This window comes from Saccoglossus kowalevskii, chromosome 17 (genome assembly GCF_978046115.1).
Source record: "Saccoglossus kowalevskii chromosome 17, keSacKowa6.1, whole genome shotgun sequence".
In the NCBI taxonomy this organism is placed as follows: Eukaryota; Metazoa; Hemichordata; class Enteropneusta; family Harrimaniidae; genus Saccoglossus; species Saccoglossus kowalevskii.
The window spans coordinates 13,218,460-13,245,309 of record NC_140657.1 but is presented as its reverse complement, the minus strand read 5'-3'; the positions used below and the strand labels follow the sequence as shown (position 1 = coordinate 13,245,309).

The 26,850-nt window shown below is 34.4% G+C and overlaps 1 protein-coding gene across 2 annotated transcripts; it reads left to right on the top strand.

Moving 5' to 3' along the window:
* The first annotated feature begins 349 nt into the window (after positions 1-349).
* Positions 350-24,142, top strand: LOC102807506 (folylpolyglutamate synthase, mitochondrial-like). Of its 2 annotated transcripts, none has more exons than XM_006823368.3 (12): positions 350-426; positions 3,857-3,922; positions 4,198-4,308; positions 7,717-7,835; positions 7,925-8,093; positions 9,569-9,733; positions 9,988-10,065; positions 10,320-10,464; positions 11,312-11,407; positions 14,750-14,900; positions 16,096-16,241; positions 22,636-24,142. In XM_006823368.3, the coding sequence occupies exons 2-12, from the start codon at positions 3,902-3,904 to the stop codon at positions 23,016-23,018; spliced, it is 1,584 nt and encodes a 527-aa protein (XP_006823431.2). In that variant the 5' UTR covers positions 350-426; positions 3,857-3,901; the 3' UTR covers positions 23,019-24,142. The 2 variants fall into 2 exon arrangements, with proteins under 2 accessions (XP_006823431.2, XP_085347938.1); XM_085491812.1 differs by having other exon boundaries at positions 22,640-22,690.
* The last annotated feature ends 2,708 nt before the right edge of the window (positions 24,143-26,850 follow it).

The window sequence follows — 26,850 nt, the reverse complement described above, 5'->3', positions numbered from 1 at the left end:
AAAATTTAAATATGGTACAAAACAACAATCCAAGACACCTAAACACAAATTATCACTGCAATTGAGGTGGTAGTTTTCGAGAAGAATTCGAAAATATCATTTTATAGACAAATGTTGTTCATTGAGCTAAAAACCAAATTTGAAAATGTTGATTTTTACTTGGACTATCATAAAATAACGAAAAATGCCAATTAACAGAGCATCTTCCTCCATCTGATATTAATTGCATTGAGTTGTGTGGTAACATAGAGGGAAAAATAAATGTAGGCTTTGACTGGTTTACGTATGACCGTATGACCGACGAGATAAAATCATTAAGCTGGCTATATACGTATATATATTACAATATATTAACGAATTGATGGTACTCTGTATCACTCTCTTTTTATTGGCATCAGTGTTTCACCACGGACTCTGAAGCGTAAGGTATGTTTACTGGTTTTACTTTCATAGGTCGTACAATTCAGTCGTAACAAAATCGTCTGAATGGTTTTATTTCCGTCACTAGATACAATATGCCGCATTATGCGTGAGTTTGAACGTTACAACGGAACAAGCAGAGATCATAACGTCGCAGTGGCGATAAAACAGTGTTTAGAATTCGACAAACGCGGTATTAGTGTGTTTTTTTCCCACACTTAATAATTTCATGTCATTTTTGCTGGAGTAAGTTAATCACAACTCCATATTTCCGTTTTGAAAGCTCGGCATTGTGAGTTGAATTATAAAATAGAAATTTATTTTAAAAAAATGAAATCTTTTTTTCCTGATTTCTGTTATGCATTACATGAACGGGAAATCACTTATTTAATTTGTTTAATATTTCATTCCTTTGATGAACAAAAGGGTAGACTGGTTGTTCTGTTACTATCATGTGCATGGAGGCAATCTCCATTCTAGAGGTTTAGATTCACCGTTTGTAGCGCTGTAACATTTTAAAGGTGACACTGATATTCAACTAGTATAAAAAGCAAACAGACTTGTTAGATGTAATCTATGGCTTGAACATATATAAGTACTGGCGAAGCAGTTCAATTGTAAAAAATATATACACCCAAACTCAGCGTAATATATGATTCACTACTGTATTCGTAAATACCCAATTGAAGTCGAATCCGAATGGGTTTGACTTACGGTGTTAACCAGTCACTCTTACGGCAGTTGATGCAACGCACAGAACAAGATTTCAACAAGACTCATCGCCGAATCACTCTTTTTTTGCACAGACATAAAACTATCGTATTGCCCATTCTCGCATCGCGATTTCCATCATTCTTTAAAATTCCGAACGCATATTATAGAGGAGTGTTTTTTTTTCACTATGGTACCAGTAATTTTAAAACGATAATCTGCTGAGCGCTCCATCTGTTACAGCCAGTACAAGCAGGGAGTTTAAATCGTGGTCCCAATGTGATACGCATGCGCCGTTTGTCACATCGAGTTTAACAAAATAACTTACTAAACCACGAGGTGATTAATTATTCAGTATTTTAATACCGGTGATTTTCCGGTAAAGCCATTCTGCCCGTCCTCAACAACAATTTGAGCTCGAATAGATTTCCTTTATTGAAAATACGTAGTTTGTGTACACAGGTACGATCCTGTCATTATAGAATAAAAATACAATTTCGAACCTATAATGTAACTATAATGCATGTAACTTACACTATAAAGCTAGATGGAAAAAATAGACTAAACACATGCCACCCATGAAGTCAAATCCGACGACTGAAAGTCTGGCTTTGCTGCGTTGTTATAATGTTTGATATTGTCGACTGCATAACGCGTCAATGCAATTAATTCACATTCAACTGCAAGTTCATGAAATATTTACTAAACAATATGGTTCGACAATTCTAGAAAATGATAGTAAAAGTTGTTTATGTAATTAAGGTGATAATAAACATAAACTGCAACAGAGCAAGTTTAAAAAAAGTGTAATGATTTACGCGAGTATTGATTGCAATGCAATCACGTGATATTCCCGTATTTCTATCGGCTACGTTTGCGTACTACACGACTTGAACTTCATCTGTGTGGTAAAAAACATATTTTTTTTAACCTACCACATTATTTTTGTTTAATGTATATTGAATCTGTGGGTAATAAGAAATGAGTTTCAAATAACGTATAGCGTGTCAATGTGCTAGTATGTTCGTATTTTTTCATATTCAAGGTTGGAAAATGTTTTATATTATTCAGTTTTAAATAAATTATAGTAAAGTCCGACATTTAATCATCTCAGATTCGCCAACTTTGACAGGAATTTGCGAGTTCCGAATAGCGGTCACGCGTGATTCTTAAAATTTGTTCAATTAAAAAAATAATTACACAAAGGTCAAATATTTAATTATTTCAGATATGCCAACTTGAACTGGTCTAATAGCTGCCACGTTCACCTCAGACCATATACGCCCACCTTACAACCTCAGTTTTGGGATTCTACTATATACATTTTTAAGAGCCTACCAAACAAAAAATCCAATCAATCAAGATCCAGGCTATGATGTTCACGCTGCTGAATACTTATCCACTTATCCGCTGTCCTAGTTAGTATACGCAGTTAACTTTATGACGGGAAATCGGTATAATGTATTTAAAAATTTGAACTGTCATTAATTTTGAAATAATGGTCTATGAAAACGGGAACCGTTAAATCAACCGACACATGCTAAATAGACTACGATTGGCCGTCATTTGCCATAGTGAAATAGCAAAATAAATACAACTACCATGTAAGAAATTTGTTTGCTACTGTATATTAAAAAATATACCGAAACAGCATATCGACTATATTGAGTTGGCCGAACTCACAGCAGTATAGTACGCCTTCAACGCCATAGATTTTTAGGCAATCACGGACCGTGCCTTTCATTTCAAAATTGTATTGTTGAAAACTAAATATTGCCAGCGCAGTAATAACTAAAATTATATCTAAAATCAAAATTGTAATTATTTGCCACCAATTCATCAATTGAAATTACAAAAACCAAAATGTTCGAATCAAGAAAATGCTAGAAATTCACTTGTCCGTCATTCATGTTATCCGCGGACGAAATGCCCAATTATGTGATTGTTGATTACTGTTGTCTTCATTAATAAATAGTTAAGTTGGCATGGCAGTGCGACTTATGGATTAGAGAATGGGTAGACAATAGTTATTGCGCACTCACCGGAAGATTCACTCAAACATAAATTTATTTTAGTCCTAAAAATAAATACAGATTTAAACTGTTCCTTACAATGTTTTGGCGTTTTCTCATGATCACCGCCATGGCACCATTGTAAACAGATTAGCCTGTCTTGAATATGACCCAACATGCTGTGTTTTGAAATAACCTAGGTGTGTAAAAAGTTGACCACAGTACCAGTGTCATTTCAAAAATCCTCCCAGAATTAGGTTACACCTGTAGGATTTAAATTCATTTAAATTATTCAGTTTATGTGTAATGCTACACTAATGAACACGTTAGATTTTTATTAAACACACTTTGCAACTGTTGACACGAAGTTTAAATGATGTAAACTGTAAAAAGACACGAGTGAAATTGATTATAAATTATATTATTACTGTTAAATTATTAACCCCGCACTTGTAATATTAAGTAAACGAATATGATTATAAAAATGAATGTGAACATATACATGTACATATTCAAACAAATATTCATGGCAAATATATTCTGGCCATCAATGCGTTTCCTATTCATGTATTGACATATGTGTTTCAATAGTAACCTAATAACCCATTTTATATATTCCGTGTTGTACATCAATGCATTCTTGATTTATCAAGGAGCATTCACAAAATTTGGTGTGTGCAAATTCTGTAAATAGTTTGTTTATGTTTTTCCAGGAATTCTTCACAATAATAAGGCGTAACAGTACTTGACATTAAAACATGTTGCAGGAAGATTATATGGTAAGCTTCTATGCTGCTGGTGTAAATCAACATTGCTCATTTCATATGTGGGTTTGTTCGTATTTTGATGATGTATGGCTAAATTAAAGTGTGAGGTTTTGCCTCCTAATGTAACATAAAATGGGTGCAAGATATGTTTGTTGTCCATGACGGAGTAATGTGTTACATCTCAAGAAGACATTGAATTCAAATAACTGTACTTTATTTGTTGAAATGCGATGCATATTTGGTGAAGACCCATAAACTAATATTGCCTCTGATACCTTGATTAACAGGAAGCTATCAGGTTGTGCGGACTGCGCAGGCCGAAGAAAAATAACTTTAAAGAGTGGGTGAAGAAGGCTATGGCGGAGTTTATAGATGATTTAAAAAAAGTTGATATAACAGTGAGTTTAATCCCTTGGCTTAAACATACACTATAAACATGTTATCACTGGCAAAAATGTAGCATGCAAATGATATTCCAAGATATTCAAAATATCCACATCTCACATTGGTAGTGTAAATATAATCAATAAGTATGTCAGTGTGATTATACAAATAATTTTACTTATTGCAATAAATATAATACACTAGCTACCACTAGTATTGACGACCTTGTGACGCCGGGAAGATGTAAATTCAATATTGGCAAGTAAAGTCTGGCAAACCTTATAAAATGCACTATATCTATACATATTATTCCACTACATATAAGTATATTCATGAATGTTAAATGTACAATTGTGGATAAACAATAGGACCAATATAGCATAACAATGAATACAATATTCATAAACATAGTCTTTTGTTATGTAAATTGACCGATATGTATTTTTTCTGGGGAGAACACTGATAAATATTTAATGAAATATATGATAACTTGATATTTTGGTCATGTACCGTTACGATATCTTGTCAGACAACAAAATTATAGAACCAGAACCAGTTGAATGTCTATGTTGCATTTGCAACAGTATTAAAATTTAAGCTTATTATTGATGTCACATGATCATATGGTCAGGGGATACATTAGTTAAATCACATTGTGAGATGCTCTGGTTGCATGTCACCATCTGCAGGAGCACATTAGTTATGCATATTAAGGACATGTGTAACTATGTAGATAATTTATATACATGAATTTCAACCCTGAAGTAATCAGATCTGTGGATCATGCAAAAGAACCAAGTTTTATTAAAATCTGTATAATAGTATATTAAAAACAAGGGGAAATGCTTAATGTTGTGTAATTAATATGCACATTAGGTCATTAATTTAAACAAAATTTCAACCAAAAATATTTCGCATTCATATTTTTGTCCACCATGTTTCTCTCCGTGGGATTTTGCTGTATCATACGATCTGGCTAGAATCCACTTAGTCTACATTCTGCAATACCTTTGTTTGTGCGTTTCATATTATGTTCGATGAGTCTTCTTTTTTCTGAAAATCCCTCACTGCACACATTGCAATGGAAGGGATATATGGGTGTGTGGCTACGAGTAAGCTGTTTTCACAATTGAAAATGCTGCTTTCAGAATTCACCTGGTATGTCTTGTGCAGGAATATCTGGTACACTGTGTGCTGACACTTTTGCAATATCAGCATTCACCTCAAATGGTTTACCAATAGTACAAGTGTCTGCCTTGGTGACAGATGATATGTCTTGTAGTGTTGCAGGGATATTTGGTACACTGTGTGCTGACACTTTTGCAATATCAACATTCACCTCCAAATGTGTTATCAGTACTGATGGCAGATATGTTCTCTGATACACTGTGTGCTGGTACTTCTGCAGTTTCAGTAATTATATTTAATATATCCGTATCTACAATAGATGAATATAAATTTTGTTTTTAGTTCACTAAAATTATTAATATTTATTTTGACACAATATTTATTAAAATTGATGTTTTTAAAGGTAAATTACAGTAATTTCAAAACTACAATGAAAATAGCAAATTTCGAGTAAATATACAAATATAACATATTACACCAAAAACAGAAAATCAATGAAAACCCGCATGTAGTGCACAATATGATTTTGAACATTGAAACTCGAATCATAACAGTTTTAATATTACGAGTGTTGCAAAATTTCCTGAATAAAAGCTAGACACAGTGCGGGGTATTTTGGTAATTGTATTTACCCGCATACTTTGATTTGTAAAACGTAAGCAGTAGAAATAGATACTCACCCGACATCCTTGCCTGACTCTACTTTGAGGCAGCCATTTTACATTACGCACAATTCATCACGTTTTTTTCTCGACCATAATGTTTTTATGCTCGAGTGTGCGTTTATTTTTCTGGACAATAGTGTTGTTATCTCGGCGCGCCGTTTATTTTGCTCGAATATTGTGTTTGCGTTCTTGAGTGCCCTCTTTTTGGTACCCCTGAACAACTTACAATTGATATCAGTGCAGATAATGTACACATATGTGATCATTCAACCATCACCTCAGCTATTTAACTATACTATACATTTGAACAGTTGGTAATACGTATCGCATTTGTCGCCATTGAATTAAAGGAAACAAGAAACATCTTTCGCCAAAAGAATGGTTTTTACCATTTTTCACTACGGCGGAAGCTATTTATCCTTCGTTGGTGTAGGGGGCGCTGTTCACCCTTTTTGACTAGGATCTGTACTATCCTTAAACATACCTAATTCTACCTTTGTAATATATTGTATTTTGTTTTTCATTTTTAATATTAATTTACATGTCATGTATTATATCATTGCATATTTTTAAATATTGTATTTAATTTAATTTATGAATATACTTTTATTTAGTGGAATAATATGTATAAGAAGAAGGAATATCATCATATGATGTTTGAGAAGGTTAAATCTGCAGCAAGGGAAACATATTCAAAAGAGTTTTGGTCCCTTTTCATAACCAGCGTGCATAGCCCATCTGAGAATATAACTTCTACGAAGTAGTACGTGTACGTTAAATCGATTGTAACCCAATTAGTACGGTAGCAGACCAGGAAACTGGCAATGATGAATTTTATAAATTAATTAAAGAATTTGTAGATAATGTCGATATGGGAAATACACAAGAATGTACTGACTATGTAATGTTGAACACGCCCATTACTTTAGATGAGATTAAAACCAGTGTTATCAAAATGTCCAATGATAAGGTTTCTGGTCCGGATGGTATTACTGTTGATTTTTTAAAGAACGCACCATCCTTTATATTTGAATATATATGTCGACTATTTAATATTATTCTGGAAAGTGGTAATTTCTCTAAATCATGATTCATAAAAAGGCAGCTAGAAACAAATTATAGAAGTATTACCCTGCTTTTTGTCCTTGGTAAAGTATTTACCCAGATTTTATGTGTAATATTGCAAACATGGTTTGATATTTCTAGTAAAACATTAGAAGAACAAGCAGGTTTTAATAAAGGATATAGAACTGTTGATATTTTTTTTTAATTCTAAGTACAATAATTAACAAGTATATGTCCCGGCAACGGGGGAGAGTATACGTGGCATTTGTTGATTTCGAAAAAGCGTTTGACAGAGTAAACCATTATGCTTTGTTTTATAAAATAGCGAAAATTAGATTACGGGATAAGCTATTTAAATGATTGTACTCACTATATCGCAATATAACAGCTTGTGTTAAAATATCACATGGTTTAACTGATGTTATTCTAAGTACAATTTTTCTAGACAATACTGTTTTTTTTTTCTACCTGCTGTTTATTTTGCTCGAATATTGGCAAAAATTCAGTAATAATCATTAAGACAATTAATTCAATATTTATTTATTTATTATCCATTGTCATCAGCTTGACGATTTAGATAGTTTGAAAATCATTCATATAAGTGGTACAAAAGGCAAGGGATCTGTGACTGCTTTTTGTGAAAGTATATTACGAGCACATGGACTAAAAACTGGAATGTATAGGTAAGCAGATACTATCGATATAACATATATACATTATATTATACGGCTATAATTCATTATTATAAAAGTGGTGTTTTTGTTATTCCCAGCTCACCACATTTGATAGAACTTCGTGAGCGAATCCGGATTAATGGTTTACCGTTGTCGAGAAATGACTTCAGTAAATATTTCTTTGATGTGTACAAAAAATTGGATGCTATTTCGGAGCGTTTCAGGTTACTGACGATGGTAGCATTGCATGCGTTCTTACAGGAAAAGGTAAGATTTTCTGTATTAGACTTTCATCAGAAACAATTCTCGGAATACTGAATTGTTAGCATTAAATATATTTTGGCCATATGCATTATTTTATGTGTGCAATGTGGTAATAAAGGCACATTGAGCATGTTCAATATGCCACTTTAGTCTAAAATCAATATCAACACGTGTATTAACTTTCACAAGTTTGTTAGCTGAAAACATTGCCTATCACGCATCAGCTCTAAATCTCTGGCAAACATTGTTCACACCGATAATTGAAATGTTCCATCAACTTGGATTTTCAAATGCAACCCTCTCTCTTTTTTAATGTTGTGTGGTAGAATGTGTAAATATAACATTAATTCAATTATAATTTGTTCAGAGTGCACTCACTTTTCATCAATTCTGTACACCATTGTGTTATTTTTTTCTGGTATAATAATTCAATTGCAGTGTTGATTTCATCAGAATTGCTACAAGTTACTATAAAAGGTGTTTTTATTTGTAATATGTTAATAAGAAATCTTAGTATATAACTAATTTATGTATGTTTGATTATATGATCAAGATATTTCGAAATCTACTGGTACTTTCCATGGCTCAAATGCATAAATGGTCGTAAATTGATGCATATTAGCATATTTGAACGCCGTAACTATCTTATGTTGTGTTATTATAATATGATGCCGCTCTGACTTTAAGTTATGTAGTTCCATGTTATATGATGCAGTCTCATCTGTGTCATGCGGTCACGAATGTGCAGTCATCTTTATGTTATGCAGTTCCATATCTACTTTATGTAGTCCTGTCTTTGTGTTATGTTTTGTTATTATATGTCGTCTCGTTATGAAGTTATTGCTTTATGCTATTCACTTCCATCTTTATGTTGTGATATTTAGCTACATCAAAGTCTGCCTTCAGTAAACATACCTCAAATCATTCAATGTGAACTAATGTGAACTAAGAATATATACACCACAACATACTGGCAGGGACAATAAAAAACTTATCATATCAGAGGTTAGAAATAAACCTGCCACCAATACAGTGTGTTGAGATATTCTGTGGACGCTCTCCAATATTGAATTGTCTCACAGTAAATGTATAATTATTAACTCTAACTAGATGATTACGTAACCCCATGCATAAAAGGACATATATATCAATAGACTATTTTGTTAGTTATGTGATTGACACGTGTACATATTTATGTGTGTTCACATCAATCTTGGTGGTACTAATGTTTTAATGAAATACTAAAAATTACACTACATACCATTTATATGTTCAAAAGCAGCTTACAAATGCAACTGATATCCGTTTTGATGTGAAGTTTGTCCGCGTTACCGACACAGCTGTTGCATGTGATGAAATGCCAACTACTTCCTATTATTACAAACTTCGGGTGACAAACTAGTTGTCAATAATTAAACATTATATATGTGATTTGATAGGAACATGCCAGTGTTATGTGCTTTAAATTTTCTGTATAGGTTGATGTTGTCATTCTGGAGGTAGGCAGGGGTGGGACATATGATTGCACTAACGTTATAAGACGTCCTACAGCCACTGGTATAAACTTGATTGACTTCGACCATATGCACGTATTGGGAGACACTCTAGCTAAAATAGCTTGGCATAAAGCTGGTATTTGCAAGGTGGGCAAAAAAAGTTTATTTATCTGGTATTAACGCCTTGAGATTTTATAAATTCTGTGTCAGTGACGGTGTTATGAATAATAAACAACATTTTTATTATGTCATGATTTTATGATGAATACAAATTTCTTGAAAATGTTTGTTCAATATATTGGAAAAGATGTGTCATTTAAGTACTATCCGAAAAACTTTGTATTATTAATTTTACCAACAGTAGATTAGTACATTTTAAATCATTTCTCGTTTTCCCGCAGCCTGGCCGACCTGCATTCACAGTCCCACAATCTAAAGAAGCCGTTGATACCATACTAGCTAGAGCCAAAGAGCTGGACGTATGTATACAATTACAATTTCAGTGATAGACAATTTACAAACACGATGAATCAAAATACTGTGAAGTAGACGCTTTCAAATAGCTTTGGTGAAGAAACATCCACATATTCGAAATGCTGTCCACACCATTTTATTTATATTTATTTATTTATTTTAATGTATTTGTTGCATATAGATTAGCAGCGACATTGAGCAGAATTGATGTAAACAAAATAAAAGTCAGTGGTTGACTTTAGTGCTTTATGTTTTACAGGTACCAATTCATCTAGTACCTGAATTGGATGACTATGATTGGCAGGGACAACCTAAAAAGCTTGGTATATCAGGGGAATATCAGAAACGCAATGCATCTTTAGCAATACAGTTGTGCAGAGCATGGATAAACGAGCATAAATCGAGTAAGTATTAAAACAATTTATATTTATGGAGTTTCACGATATCGAAATAAACATGTTGCTGACATTTGTTGAAAATAATTTACCAATACTTTAAAACACCCCTAACAGTATCAGAAAGATTATTGATACTTTTTGGAAATGTTGAGCTTAATGTCCATACGTGGAACTGTAATGTCTACAAGTTTTTGTTTTTCGCGTGTAAAACATAAACAAGTGACACTGATTTTTCTATATTTTGCCAGGACTGCTTTTAAAAGGGAGCCCCAGACGTAATAAGCATAAGGCAATTTGGTTTACATTTAATGACGTAAATGTTCACGCCCCTGTGTACGGTTGATTGAACTCGATAACATTGCAAGCGCCTTTGTGCATTTTGGAGAAGACAAATTTGATTTTGCATCAAAACAGACGTGATTAGTTACGATTAGTGAATCTGTATTAAAAAGCAAGGCGCTCTGCTATGTCATGATTTGACTCCTGAGACGTGTCTTGCTTTTGATTATAACTGTATTTCATGTAACACATTTGACGTTGTTTACAGGGGAAATATACAATAAAAGTGTCTCAAATCATGCATTGCGGTAATATGTATACAATTGTGAATTCTACATTTAAATATACTTTACTTATACATTTGTTTCTATTATATTGTGTTTAGGTAAACGTACATTTGAACAAACTAAATTATTGCAGGTTTTAATATTTCCCGTTCACACACTAAAGTACATAAACGTTAATGAACTAGTAGTATCCAATAAATTAAGCATATGAGATTCAATAAACCGTTAATTGTATATATGGTATGCAACGTTTCTATTATCATAACCATTTACGTTATTTTCGTAAGACCTCACTAGTTTTGAAGATGTACATACCAATGCCAGTGTAGAATACAGTAGTCTGACAGCTCCAGCATTCAAGTTACCGGACGCATTTATAAAAGGTAAGCAATGATTTTATTTATTTGCATTACAATTATTATGCATAAAAGTAATAATATATTTAAATACGTTTTTTGCATTCACCATTCATATAGTCATACTAATACGTGAATGTAGCCATTGGACTCTTAATACAGAGAGATGATAGTAAATATATACCCAGGCCGTCTTAGATAAGGACGAGAGTTATTAAATTATTTAAGACATTGTTGATGGGAACATGTTTTGGGAGTGGTCTTAATAAGTTTTGGCATCTTTGTTTGTTGACCATCTCACAAAAATATATTTTTGAAAAGGTACCTGAGAGTTTGTCGCTGCAGTTCCAAGTTATTGATATCAACCTCAATCAATTTATGTTACCGCCTTTATTAATGTATTGTTATAATTAAGGTAGCAGAATAGTTTTTTGGGCACTTTTCTCATTTTTTTGTGAAAATCACAAGCATAGCTCCATAAGGCATGCCACATACATTAGTGTATTTACTTTATTGAAAAAATAATATTTTGTACAAGTAAACTGTTTTTTTTTTCTTGTGTGCAAAGAAATACCCAAGTTTTTGTTTATCCAGTGTACACCTCACCAGTACTTCTCATTAATATTCATGCCTAACAAACATAACTGAACTGAGGCTAAGCTATTTACAAACAACTGATAAGATATCTGTTTGTATTTTACACACAGCTGATAAGATATGTGCACTGCTTCGTTTCAAGAGGAGGAAGCTGCACAGCAAAGACAAAAAATAACTTTTGAAACGCAACACATTTTGAATAAACAAAAAGGTACTTGAGTATATCACTCCAACGTATTGCCGGATTCTGCCGTAATTTCGCTTGGGCCGCTTAACGGTAGTTTGGGTTTTTTTAATTTTTTTAAATATTTTGGGAAGAGGAATTTACGTTCTAAATGGTTATTTTAAATCTGCAACAATCAATCTGCGTGAAATGATACACCATTGTGCGGGAACTCAGTTGGAGATTTTTTTTATATTTGATACATTGTATCTTTTTATGACCAGATCATGGGGGAAAAGGCCTTGTTCATGTGGACGGCACAATTGTTACGATCTCCTCGGCGTATATTTCTAAGGAGCAAGCAAAGACGCTCATTTCCAAAATAATAATTTAATTAACAATGCCAATAAAAATTAAATAATCCCACATGTACATTGAATTATAAAAATGGCAATACAATGTTCGTCGGTATCATTCGCAAATACTTGAAGGGCGTCTGTGATTTCTTCACCTTCAAATTCTGGGTCACTGTCTTCGTCCAAAAATCAAATTCGTCATTTAGCTTCCCCAGCTAACACCTCTTGAAGTTTGCTGTTCAGTGACTCCGCCATTAGCGGCTTGGTATTCACAGCAGTTTTTCGTTTCGCAAGAAGGCCGACGACGCATTCATTACGGAAGTGGAAAATATAAACAGACCAGAAAAGTTCGACCGAAGTGGCCAGTTCGCGGCAACAAAAATACACCTCGTAGCCTCCTCATAGCCATAACAACAAACCAAGTGGGGTTGTTTAGTGTCTGTCAATATTTTAGAACACTGCATTTTCATTGGTCGAATTACGTAGAAAGAGTCGTCAATTGAAACAAATATTACAGTCTGTTGACAGTGATTGATCACTCTTATCATGAGCGGAAAAGAAAACAAAGTTGTTATCCGCAATGTACTTGCTGTTGGGATGCCACACTACGGTAGCTTCCCACGCCGAGATCGCCAGAATCCGCAGTCGCTGTGACTTTTCGTGGAAAGAAAGTGGCAAGTTTAAAACGTGATGCAGCGCGGTTATTGGCGAACATAATGGACTTGAATTTAGCTGCTACCAAAGTCAGACCAAAGTCCGTCGTACCTGCAAAAAGAGTGTATATAAATGTGCTGTAAGACGTACACTTGGGTGAGGTGGGGCGGCGTACTCTTCGAAATCGCTTTAGTCTTATCCAGGTAAAATGAAAACTAAACTTGCACGAAAACTACAAAAGGTCCAACCCGAAAATAACAAAAACGGACTCGCCGGCTAGCAGATTTACAATATTTTCGTGTTGAAAATTGACTACATTTTCCCAAATCAACACTTAAAAAGAACTTACCCGACAGCCGCCATTTAATTTTCTACCGTATTCTACACAAGTTTGCTCGCGGGAGTCTGTTCTTCTGTCTCTAGAAGACTTTGAAACTCGTGGAATACAAATACTAAACTAGGCAGTTGAAGTGTTTGTCAATATACTGTAAAATGACTAATTTTCACTGGGTTTAAATTTCACTGATTTACCATTTCAGGCATATTCAGTGGGTTTTAAATTCACGGTTTCGTCATTTAGATAATGTGTTCTATGCTAAATTTTACATATTCACTGTGTTTTAATTTAGCGCATTTTTCCAGTCTGCGAAATAAGCTAAATTAAAACCCAGTGAATAATTACCCCCTTTACAGTAGTGTATTTATGTTTGGGCCGTTTTATTTGCAAACGTATTTTCTCGTGTTGTTTGCTACTTGCAAACAGAACCGCCTACTTTGCATAATCCTAGCTGTAATGAATGAATGAATGATGTAATGACGTAACCGTTCGTTATCAGCACAGACCGTCTCAAAACATCATAACGTGAAAGAAAACGGTCAAAAAATACTGTTTTTTTACAGATATAAATGTTGATTCATGATTTTTGTTGAAAACAACCTTCAAAGTAATTTATTTACTATTAGCCCATATAAATTTTGCTGGTAAAACGGAAGTTAACGTCGATTGTTTAAAATCATAAAAGTGTCAATTTCTCGGTGTTCGGTTTCTGGCAATTACCGTTGATCTAATTTTAAATGGCGTTTCAGTGAGTAGCGCTACAATGTCGCCGTTTAGCTTTTCGTACTCTCGAATATGTTGGCTTCGTATCCGTATTTACATTTTTGCGAAATTCTATCGCGTATTTTCACAAACCTCGCGCAAACCACCGATATACACTAACTTCAACACCAAAAAACGTGCTTGAAATTTTTGATTTTCGGAGAGGAAAAAAAACTTAATGTAAAAATAGAAATACGGATTTAAACTTCATGATCCTTGCTTCAAAACAGTGTAAAGTTTTTGGCCGCATGCATGACCGTAGAGCTGACATTTTAAAATGTATTCACGTTAGTTAATTATCAGCCCCGCCGATTTTCAGAATCACGTGACGCTAAAACAAACACAATGTTCATAAAATATTAATAATAGAAAAGTACAAGTCAAGGGCTTTCCAAACATATACAGATTATATGGTTTCTTGTAAAATTTATTCTGATAATAGGTGTTTACATTTTCCATGCAAAAAAACTATCCTGCTACCTTAATTACTCATTCCACAGGTCTTCGAAACTGCTACTGGCCAGCACGTGCACAGATCATAAAGCGTGAGAATGTGACTTACTATATGGACGGAGCTCATACACAGCTGAGTATCAAGGCTTGTGCTGAATGGTTTGAACAAGCATCATCAGAAGAAGAATTACTGCTCGGGTATGTACAGGGACAAACAGATGTTGTGTGCATATTACCCAAACGCTCGATAGACTTTATGTACAAATTGGCATGATTAACATTTCCGCATCACCTCCACAGCACTGAATTCAAGATTTGTAATTATGTCATGCCAGTTCCACAAATTGATTAGTTGGACTCTTGTAAATTTACATTTTCAGTAGGGTTCAGAAATCCTGATAGGGGCAAACGTAAAAAATTATATTAGTATTAATCTGTCTGTCTGTTATGTCAGGGGCATTCTTACAGTGGCACTAGTCTTAATAAATGTTGCATGGATTTAAGATATAGGGTCGTGCGTATAGGAAGTCATTCAAGTATTCTTTCTCATGTTTTATGATTTGTGTCTCCTGTTATGTATACTTATTGTCTTTGCGTTTATCTTGTCTTACGTAACATTTCATTTTGAAAACTGTAGGCAAGGGTGTTTCATTGTGGAGATAAGGCATATGTTGTTTTATAAAATACTTGGTGAGATTAACGGTCCTGGAAGTTGCTTTACACCAAAAACAAATGTATACTTTAATCAGGGTTTTTGAACAAAAAGTGTCCAAAGATTAGAATCTGTAAACACTATTTAAACAATAATGGATGATCTGCCAACCCATAATGGGCGACGGCGCACTTTGTACGACATATTGGAACACAAAGTGTGTTTGAGTCCGTTATGAGTTAATGTAATTAGTTTATAGCATTGTGAATACAGGTAAATTTGCTGCAACTGTAAAAAAAAAGGTTCCGAGTGAGCGAAACAGTTTAACTGGCCGACGAAACCTCTCGGGTAAAATATAAAGTGAAAAAAAAATGGTTTTAATCCATCAAATGTTATTCAGTATTTCAGTATGTATATTTCCCCTGTCGATATTTGAATGTTCAGCTTAATTTACCTAGATTGCTAGATTTTAGGTGGTTGTGATATCATTAGTAATATTTCGAATACTATAATTCTACTGTTAATATATTGTAAGCCCTATAATCTTATGTCGGGCTTCATCGTTCTATGAACCATCTGTTTACGTAGATTTTCCATTTTTAGTAAAAAGATACAATGATTGAATGCACATTAACCAAACATAATAAAAGTTATAATATAGGACTAAACAACTTTAATATTCTTACTGATCTTAAGATTGTTTTTTTAATCAACGCTGTATTTAACAATATTTCATTACAGGAAACGTTGTGTGAAAGTTCTGCTGTTCAATGTTACCCGCGAACGTGACCCCAAGGAGTTAATGGTGGATTTACTCCCTTGCAATTTTGCAGGTGCTACCTTCTCTCCCAATGTCGTTTATGGTGATTCTAGTCAGTCATTAATGGGTAAGCGATCTCTAAACTGTTTGCTCAAATCTTAACATTTGTCGACAGTTTTCAATCAACAAGTGTTAATGTAGCTACAGTTTAAATAGATTTATCACACACGTATTTATAATCTAGTGTATACACTATAATCTAGTGTATACACCCTCTTACATCTGGAAACATGCTTTGCATACGTGAATTTAAATGTTCGAGATTTATGAACGCCGAATTAATACGCTACTAATACAACTTTGACATGTTGTATCACATCAATTTGTGACGATAATACAGAGCATCAATTTCTCAGTTCTGACATAAAGTCTTAAGTTATTATTGTCATTGGTAATTGCCAAATCAAAATACAATACTGCCAAATATTTGTTTTCTTGGTACATCAATCTTGCTATTCACCCACATATGTCAAAGGATTATTGAACATTAACTTGATTACTGTAAGAATAATGGCATAAATTCATGTGCATGGTAATTGCATTCACTTACAACTATATACACTATATACAACTAGTCTCAGTTTCTCAAGTCCATCGGTTTTATGGTAGAAAGCAAATTCAAATCGCATAGTACTTATGTCGGTGTTCTATTCATACGATACTGTATAATCCGCCACACTAATACTGTATTGTTTCTACAATCATTTTAAATTCCCGTTGACATTGTTCTGTTCATTCATATGGCTTAATTTTGAAGGTCAATCTAATGAAAACATTTCCTTGACATATAATAATTCCTTGATGATACATTAGTATTGAATTTTGACCAGCAATAATAGGAACACATTTTTTATATTTATCACCATAATCAACAATAGTAATTGTCAAACTGTTTCACTAAAACTCTACTTGCTCAACCTCAACAAATACGATATTAACTTTGTGGTTAATAAACAAGGAAAACAAGGAAACACTGGATGTGACAGATGTTCATTGTAAATTGCATTAGATATTGTTTCATGCGCATAAATATCAATTATTGCCAAATCCTATACTTAAATGACTGTTCAAAACTGTTCATTCTGTGATTCTACATCACTACCATCAACAGGAAAACCATTTTTCTCAACTGTCACCATGTTGGCATATCCGCGTTTACATAAAGCCTATATCGTCTATAACCCCGTATTCCCTGTGGGTTCTACTGGTAGCTCGTGATAATGTCTATAGATACATATGCTGATTAGCTGAGTCACTCCGTCGTCAATGCGTCTTCCTCGCAATAATAAAACAAATGTCCGTAACGATTGATGACAATTTATGTTCTTCAAGTATAGCTCAGTACAACCAAACTTTGCAAATGAAGTATGCATACACATATGATGAATGCAATGAGTGGTTGACTGACAGCGCCATATAGTGGCGAAACAACTTACGTAATGCAGCAAAAATATATGCAAGATTTATATCACTAACGTATCAAATAATCACTTAGAAATCATTAGGCATGCGTAATCTGTTAAAATATCATGAGAAAAAATGACGTGAAATCATCACAGAAAAGTACTAAGTGAACAGGGCTTAAAAGCACATGTTATTGCATCATCGGCAAATAAACATGTCATGCCCTTACGCAAATACATGAATTACCACTCAAAAACGCAATCAAATGCTTCATACCGTATTTGTAGATCTTCCCAAGCGCAATCGACCTCAGTATAGTCGTATTTCCGAAGTTTCTACGTTCATTGACCACGATTCGACGTAAAGGTATTTAAAGGCCAATAATTCTACCAGCTCTCAGGCAGTAGATACCGTCTGTGTTTTCGTCATCTGCTGCCCCCAAAACAAAGTAATACATGCAACTCGAACTATAGGTGGCGCTATACCGTCAGCTAACATTTATGTGAAATGTACGATAGGGCTATAGAGCCTGAGATAACATTTCAGTGACAATGGCTAAGGAAAAATAATAAAGCAGAAATTTGACCATAACATAGCCTTTTCCTTTTCTCGTGTAATAACAGAGTAATATGTTTATTGTTATCATCGTGTTAACATGTATGTTTTTCCCTTCCTTTACTTTGGGTGTTCCGCTGTTTTCAACAACTAAATGTGACACATCTATATTGCGACTGTATCCTATATTCTTTATTTCATCATCTGACAAAAACATGTTTTTACTCAACACGTAGTTTATTTATACTCCGCGCACAGTGCTCCATTCGTAGACAATATGAATTACTAGCCACTTAATTTCATGTTTCTAAATTCTTTTTATCAAAAGTCCAACATTTCATATTGAAATAGAAGCAAGGCTGGCTAACCTAACCTAAAACTTGTAATTTCTCAATCAAATTTCACCGACATCAGAAGTAATATATGACGTATTGTTGTATCATTCAACGCTCCTTCTTCATTACTGCAGTTAATCGTTTCCGAGAATGCTGTCCAGTTTGAGTGTCTGCTACTGAACAATGTATATTCACATTAAATGAAATTCTAGGCGATTTCAAATCAAGTTGATTATGTTCTGTCTTAGGCATTTTTTTGTAAACGTAATACAATATCTAAAATGAAAAACTTTTCACCACATACTTCTTTACTAAATGTCAGTGTGCTATGATGGGGAAATTCTTCTCCTCTGGGGTCACGGGGTTCTCCAATACGTGTCACGGGGAAATCTCGTCTGGTTTCTATCTCTCGTCTGTTTGAGGTACCGGACCAGGAAAGTCACTTAAGGTAGCAGAATAGTTTTTTGGGCACTTTTCACATTTTTTTTTGAAAATCACACGAATAGCTCCCTAAGGCATGCTACATACATTGGTGTTTTTATTTTATTGAAAAAAAATATCTTGTACAAGTAAACTGATGTTTTTCTTGTGTGCAAACAAATGGCCAAGTTTTTGTTTATCCAGTGTACACCAAACTAGTGCATCTCATTAATATGCATGGTTTACAAACATAACTGAAATGAGGGTAAATAGTTTTAAGTTGAGCCACTTTCTTTAATTGCTATTTACAAACAACTGATAAGATATCTGTTTGTAGTTTACACACAGCTGATAAGAAGTGTGCACTGCTGCCTTTCTAGACAGGAAGTACAGCAAAGACAAAAAAATCGCTTTTGAACAACAAATTTTGAATAAACAAAAAAGTACATGAATGTACCACTTTAATGTAATTATATGTTAACAGAATAAATACTTACAATAAATTTCTGTAATATTTTTTCTTGGCTTTGTCATTGAAAGGTGTCTGACCGCGGGGTTACTTTCTTAGTCCAGAAGTAATGCAGTTACATTGGGAGGGGGCTCCCTTTTACAAAATATGGTTGCAAACAATAAAATACGGTCATCTGTGGTGGCTATGCATTGCATGAAAATTCTGATAACAGGCCACAAACTACATGTAAAGGTTGATCAATGATAAGAATATGCTTGGACCTAGTTTATATAATCCATTTTTCAGAGGAGTTTTCACCAAGTAGGCATGCTTAGGTTTTTCTAAATTCGTAAATTATGTTACATGTAATAAATCTGTCTGATAAATACTTGGTTGTTTTATCTAATGTGCTCATGTGAACAAAATGCACGGCAACGAAATAGTAGCGTGACCATCCACCCCCCACCTCCCACCCCGGGCCGACGTCTTGACATCGGATAGTGGGCCAGTGTTTCACGCAAGGCAAGGGTTTACTTTTTCGTGCGACTTCGGTAAAAAATAAAAGTATCATCTAAAATCTAGGTAATTTTTATAGATGATAACAGTGAGTCCGGTTACAATTACATTTTGAAGAGATTCATCTACAAGTATATAAGACCCGAGGTTACTGCGACGGTAAAACTCTGTTTTGCGGGATTTGATTTTTAATAGCACAGGAAATGCTACATGCCGGCATACATCACTGGGTCACATTTTACAATTATTCTATTCGCACCAATTAAAAAACAGGGCAGCTTCCTTCATTAATGTGCAAAATATGCAAAGAAGGAGAGGGTTATCAGTAATTATTTAGTTTAGTTGTCATTCACTAATTATGGACGAGATAGTAAGCACGCGAAAATTTCCAAGAAAAAGAAAGCGAGGAAGAAAGAAGAAAAACGTCAAAAGAATGATCACTCCTGTCAAAAAAGATGTTGAAAGAGACGATGCTGGGTTCGTACAGAACGGATTTCCCCGTCGAAACCAGTGTCAGCCATGAAGTGGGCGAAGAAAGTTTTACCGTGACACTGAGAGTCCGATGAATCAGACTTCGATATAGTGGGTGATACTCCTGTTCAAAACGTTCGAGAGATGTCTGTATCTCGCAGGAAAATATTGTTACCTTCCGACGTAGAAGAAGAAAGTGAGAGTGAATGTCACGGCCGACCGTTTGAAGACGGCGAGATTCGACTCGTTGACATGTCACTGTTGAATGGCGCCCTAGAAAAAGAGATTTGTCAATTTTGCAAAGTAGGCAATATCTCAATAGTGGAGCGCAGGCGTCACGGTCTAGGCAGTTAGTTTGAATTTCTTTGCACGCAAGGAAATTGCATTCGATCGAAACTGAGCCAGCCTAGCTTCCCGTCATCCCGAAAGAAGGGGGCAGTTTTCGAAATAAATAGAAAGGCTGCCATTGGAATGCGAGCGACTGGAAAGGGACGGCGCGCTCTGGTGAAACTGTCAAGCTATTAGGGGTTACCTCAACCAGTAACGGGTACATCCTTTCGCCAGTATGTACGAGCTGCCTCCAGGAGACTTCGAAACTCGTGGCATGCTTGAACTAATAAGTTTACAAACACAACGGCCCCAAAATAAATACACTGTATTTGCAAACACTTCAACTGCCAAGTGTAGTGTCTGTATTGTTTGTTACTCGCAAACAGAACCGCCCACTTTGCATAATCCAAGCTTTAATGAATGACCGTTCGTTATCAGCACAGACCGTCACAAAACTCCATAGCGTGAAAGAAAACGGCCAAAAAACAAAGTTTTTCACAGATATAAATGTCGGTTCATGATTTTTCCCGAAAACAACTTTCAAAGCATTTCATTTACAATTAGCCCATGTGAATTTTGCTCCTAAAACGGGAGTTAACGTTGATTGAAGTTTGAAATCATAAAAGTGTCGATTTCTCGGTGTTCGGTTTTTGGCAATTACCGTTGACCTAATTTTAAATGGCGTTTCAGTGAATAGCGCTACGATGTCGCCGTTTAACTTTTCTTACTCTTGTATATGTTGGCTTCATATCCGTATTTACATATTTGCAAAATTCTATTGCGTTTTTTCACAAACCTCGCGCAAACCACCGGTATACTCTAACTTTCACACCAACAAACGTGCTTGAAATTTGTGATTTTCGGAAAGAAAAAAAAATTAATGCAAAAAATAGAAATACGGATTTAAACTTCATGACCTTTGCTTCAAAACAGTGTAAAGTTTTTGATCGCATGAATTACTGTAGAGATGACAATTAAAATTTTATTCACGTTAGTTAAATTATCAGCCCCGCTGATTTTCATAATCATTTGACGCTAAAACAAACACAATGTTCACAAAATATTAATAGTAGGAAAATAGAAGTCAAGAGCTTTCTAAACATATATAGATTGTATGGTTTCTTGTAATAGTTATTCCGATTATAGGTGTTGACATTTTTCATGCAAAAAACTATCCTGCTACCTTAAGCCTTACAGTCAAATAGACGCACACAACGAAATACGTATCAACTCTCGTCTTTAGTCGGTCAGTCGAGTACTCTATAAAACACAGCGCTCCGGGGAAAAGTCCTCAAGTCTATCTCAAGGCTGACTCAAGACTGCGTCTTTCGTGGTGTTCTCGCCAAGACCAACTAAAACTCCTTTATTCACTTTCAAAACCTTGACCAATTACAAAGTAGTTTAAAGACTCTAAAGCATGGCCTTCACACATTCAACTTGCACATAGCCAATCAAACTAAGTACTGGACACGTCATATCTTTTGATTAATCGTTCACTATAGTATTGACTGCGAATACCCAACTGTCAGAAATAGTAGTCCGGAGAGCGACGGTTATATCGTAATTAGTGAGTCAAGTTCCGTCCAGGACCTCGCGTGAGCCTAAATGATGACAGATATAACACAGCCATTCACTAGTAACCAGCTTAATAAGTCGGACAACAGATACGCGAAAACTAAATCATGACAGTGCCAATAAAATGGTAATTGGATATGTTGTTGAATTTCCTGAATATTAACATGTCATGGCTCGATATATCTGAGCCATAATGATGCATGTGTATCATACAAAGTTATATGTGTATTATGTGTGGCAGCTTTTTTTTGGCAACGAGATTTCCGGTTCTGACAAAATAACGTTCTCTCATATTTTCATTTTATTAATTAATTTCGTTATGTATTTACTTTATAATTACATTGTTGTCATGTACTAGCCAATTTTGGGAAAGCTGTATATAATTGTATAATTTTATACTATAGATAGATCATTTCTTGGAGTATCAATAGAGGAAGAACATGATGTGTGCAAACAAAACAGGCAAGCTTGGCAGAGTTTAGAAGAGGAAAGAGAACGTAATCCAGACTCCCCATTGGAAGCATCCTCTTCAAAAACTGAACCAGATTCGCCAAAATACGTGAAATTTGAATGTGTTAAGCACGCCTTACAGTGGTTATCATGTGGCAAAGATTCTCATATGCCAAACCCGAGATCAGAGGATCCAACACCACCGCAAAGTATCATGGAAGCAGACCATGTACAGGTTCTGGTCACCGGAAGTCTATATTTAATTGGCTGTGTTATCCACGTTCTTGATCTTGATGTTATTACAAAGGGGATTAAGCATGATGCACATGCTTGTTAAGCTCCACTGTTTACTAAGTTACTGAATAATAATATTTTAAAACAGCAATTCATCTTTGTGATTTCAAAATGATTCTACACTTCCTAATAGCATATCACCATATTATATAAGCAAATCGTGTCTGTGCATTGTCAATCATTGGTTGTTCCGAGTGAACAGCCATTGTAATCGTATTTATTTTTCGTGTGTAATATATTGTGCGTGGGGTTTCTCTTGAACAGTTTTGGGTATTTAGGTATATGATACGAATTTTTAGTAGAGGACTGAGGTTCTTTTGCATTCGTGCATCATACTGGTATCGATAAGTAGGTAAGACCTGGAGGCATTGTTTTATTTACAAAAATATGCAGAATGTGTAGATTTTATGTTACAGAAATAGTGGGTAGATTGTGTAGTTAATTGGAAATTGCTTTAAGGTATCACTCAGATAATAATGTGCTCAAGAATGATGGGTAATGTAATTCAATTGTAATTAAATATGATTGTAATTTTGTGGTGAAAGTTAAATGGATTTTTATATTAGACGTTGGTGACAGTGTGTGGCTGGAAAGTAAGTGCCAATGAGACGTTTCCTGATCGCAACTTACTGTGAAGTCGCCGGGCCAATAAACGATCCAACAGCACATTTAGAGACAAAAATTATTGATATAGGCTTATATCAATGAAATTACATGGTATAACGACTCAATGCAGTGATGATATGTTGAAACGACTATCAGGATGGTTCATTTACATTTTGAATATATTGTTATTTCAAAAAGACATTTTCTGTGTTCACAGATTGAAACAACGTCATATATTTGGCAGCGATTCGCAATACAAAACATGATTTTTACATAAGCATATAACCTTAAACAGTCAGAACTACTTCCAGCTTCCCGTAGTTCTTCCGGTCAGATTAAATTAAGTGAGTTGATATATGAAAAGATGAATTCGAGTATTCTATAATAGAACATTGTAATTTGTAATTAGTTATACGGTATATGAGGTATAATTTTAATTTTGCTGATATGCAACAATAAAATTTACTAGCATAATGAATAGTTTGAATAGTTTATTTCAATAAAATATCTTTGGATTTCATGGTTGATGTTTAAATAAATTTACAAATGTAGATTATTTAATGTTGGCTTATGTGTTTGATTGTCAATTTCTTTTATATGATACGTTATAATATTTGATTATCATTGAATTTTTCCTTGGTATTATTATAAATTGTAATTTATTATCATATCGACTAAGATTTATCATGTACTAACATGCTGCATTTGCATGACACATAACAGTATTCATTGGACGAAAAGTCAAATTACAGACTTTAGAATTAGTATTCTTATATTTGTTCAGTGGGATAATTATCAAATTGATGTTGCCCTGCAACGCGATCAAAGATGCGCCTCCATTGAAATCAACGCCACTCGCTCTGCTTTCTTCCTGGTATTTCGTTACGCCTACTATTGCTTTTCTCTGTGATCAGATAACTCGAATGTCGAGAAGACATTATAAGTTCTAAAGGTTGAAAAACATTCAAACACAGCATTACTAAACCTAAATACAGTATGATAATTGTAGAGCATATCCAGCCATACATAGGTGGGTAGGGAGGTGCCTCTGAGTGCTCAAAAGTGTGATCATTTTTATACCTGAATAGTGGCGAAATCTATACCTATACTCATACCAAAGTACTATTTCTGTCATCACTGTTTATTCCAAATAAAACAGCTACCGTATTTGGTTCATTAGAAGATCATATCCAATAGAAGCACATGTGAGCCAACAGTCGCATTGTATATTGATTTATTTAAGTATGTATTTTGACCATAGAAACACCTCTGTCCTCATATAAGGACACATAAGTATACAAAATAGAAAAAAATATTACAGATATTTATACCTATTTTGATCAGAAATAAGACAGATACTTATACCTAAAATCCAAAAAAACGACAACCATTTCAGGGGCACGTGCCCATTAGGAAAGTTCTATGTACCCCCCCCCCCCGCCGGTACGGATTGATTAAACAACAAAATATATCAAACGAATTGATTAGCCTTGATTAATCTTTTCTAGTAATGGTTAAACAGGAAAAGTAAAGATCCTAGAAAGTTTGTGTTTAATGTATATGTGTTGTAATCTACGCCACTCTGTGGTATCGGGTTTGTTAGCACACGAACGTGTTGATTAACAGCGATAAAACCAGTTTTCGAGTAAACTGCACGAGAGTGTTAGCCCGAATAGATTTTACAGAACTGTGGTTTTATGTCTGTTGTACACCTCTATGTTGCGTTGTTATTGTTCTAGGTATGCCTTTCATTTGCTGTAACTGGCACTTTTCATTTGAATCGGCAATTTTTTGTGACTTATGTTCCTATGTGTATAATAATACTCAGAAGAGTAATACAAATGAATTTATAACATGTGAGCTACGTCTAGTTTTCCGCTGGGTTTTGTTAATTGTGGGAGATCGCGCTGTGTATATGTTATTGTTGTGTGTATGTTGTATTGCGAGTTAGTACACGTTTTAGTTTAGTTTATATGTTTATAATCAAATATCTTTCTTAAATCATGTCATAATCGTTTATGATAATTAACATTATTATTTAAATTATATTTGGAATGATGATGAACTTGCAAATATTTCTTTTGGAAAATGCTTTTGTACAATATGCACATTGGCATTTGGGGCATTCTGTTTGCATTCATGTCGAGGTAGAATTACTAGAGTCATCTCATTGGTGGTGCACGTGTTCAGTAGCGATTTGATGGCCGCATTGCGCCTTAAATTTCGTTTGACAGCAGTGTGCAACCTATGTTGAATGTTCGTGTAATCAATCCGGTATCAATCCTAGCGATTGCTGTATTGATAAGCTATTTATTTATATTTCTTAAATAGTGGTTTACCGTATATATCGTATGGCTGTCTCCCCATATTTGAGGCAAAATGACGGGCGAGCACATGGTCGCCACGTGGCATGTCTGTTATTAAATTCCACTATCTTCTAGATATTACGAGTCATTGTCGTACATTTCTTTATATAATTACTGTATTCTCAAATTCTGTATTCTGTATTCTCGAATTGTTTATATTATATTTTCGTCCAACATTTTGACATGTTGCGTAGTTACGTTGCTCATTCTATGTTATGCAATTTATAAGAGAGTGTGTCTATTTTATTGGAATTGGTTGTAGTGAATGTAATTGGATGCATTGGTTAGAGATGCAGTTTACCTGACAAGTATTTTAATTAGTTAATTATTATGGACAATTTTAGTTTGAAAAATACACAAAAATGTGCTTGTTTGGTCAAAAGTGATTTTAAACAAATTAGCTCGTGAACCATGCTTCTGTTTCCTCTCAAAATTGGTTTATAGGTACATCTGTTTACTACGAAGAAAGCGCCGTCTTAAAAACTGTCTACGAGTTGTCAATTTTGCAGGGCAACAGCCCAAATTTCACTACTTCAAGTTTATGCATAAATTAACACCAAGGCTAGTTGTCTGTACGATTGTTGTCTGTTCAATCAAAAACAATGCACCGGCGGCGTTTTGAAGATAAACACATTGCCAATCATTTGTGAAAATTTCAAAACAAAAGGTCAAAGCGTCTGAGATGTACACTAAAAAGAAGCTGAGATAATTGCTAATTTGCATAACAATTCACTCAGTAAGAAGTTTGCTGATGCTCATAATTAAAATGGCTGTAACAGTTCCAAATATAAATGTATTATCGTTTTGTTTAAAGTTAAAAATATAGTGCATAATATGGAAATCCCGTCATTTCTTTTATTCACCATGTTTCTTTTTTATTATTTATGTACGGCCTTGCTAAAT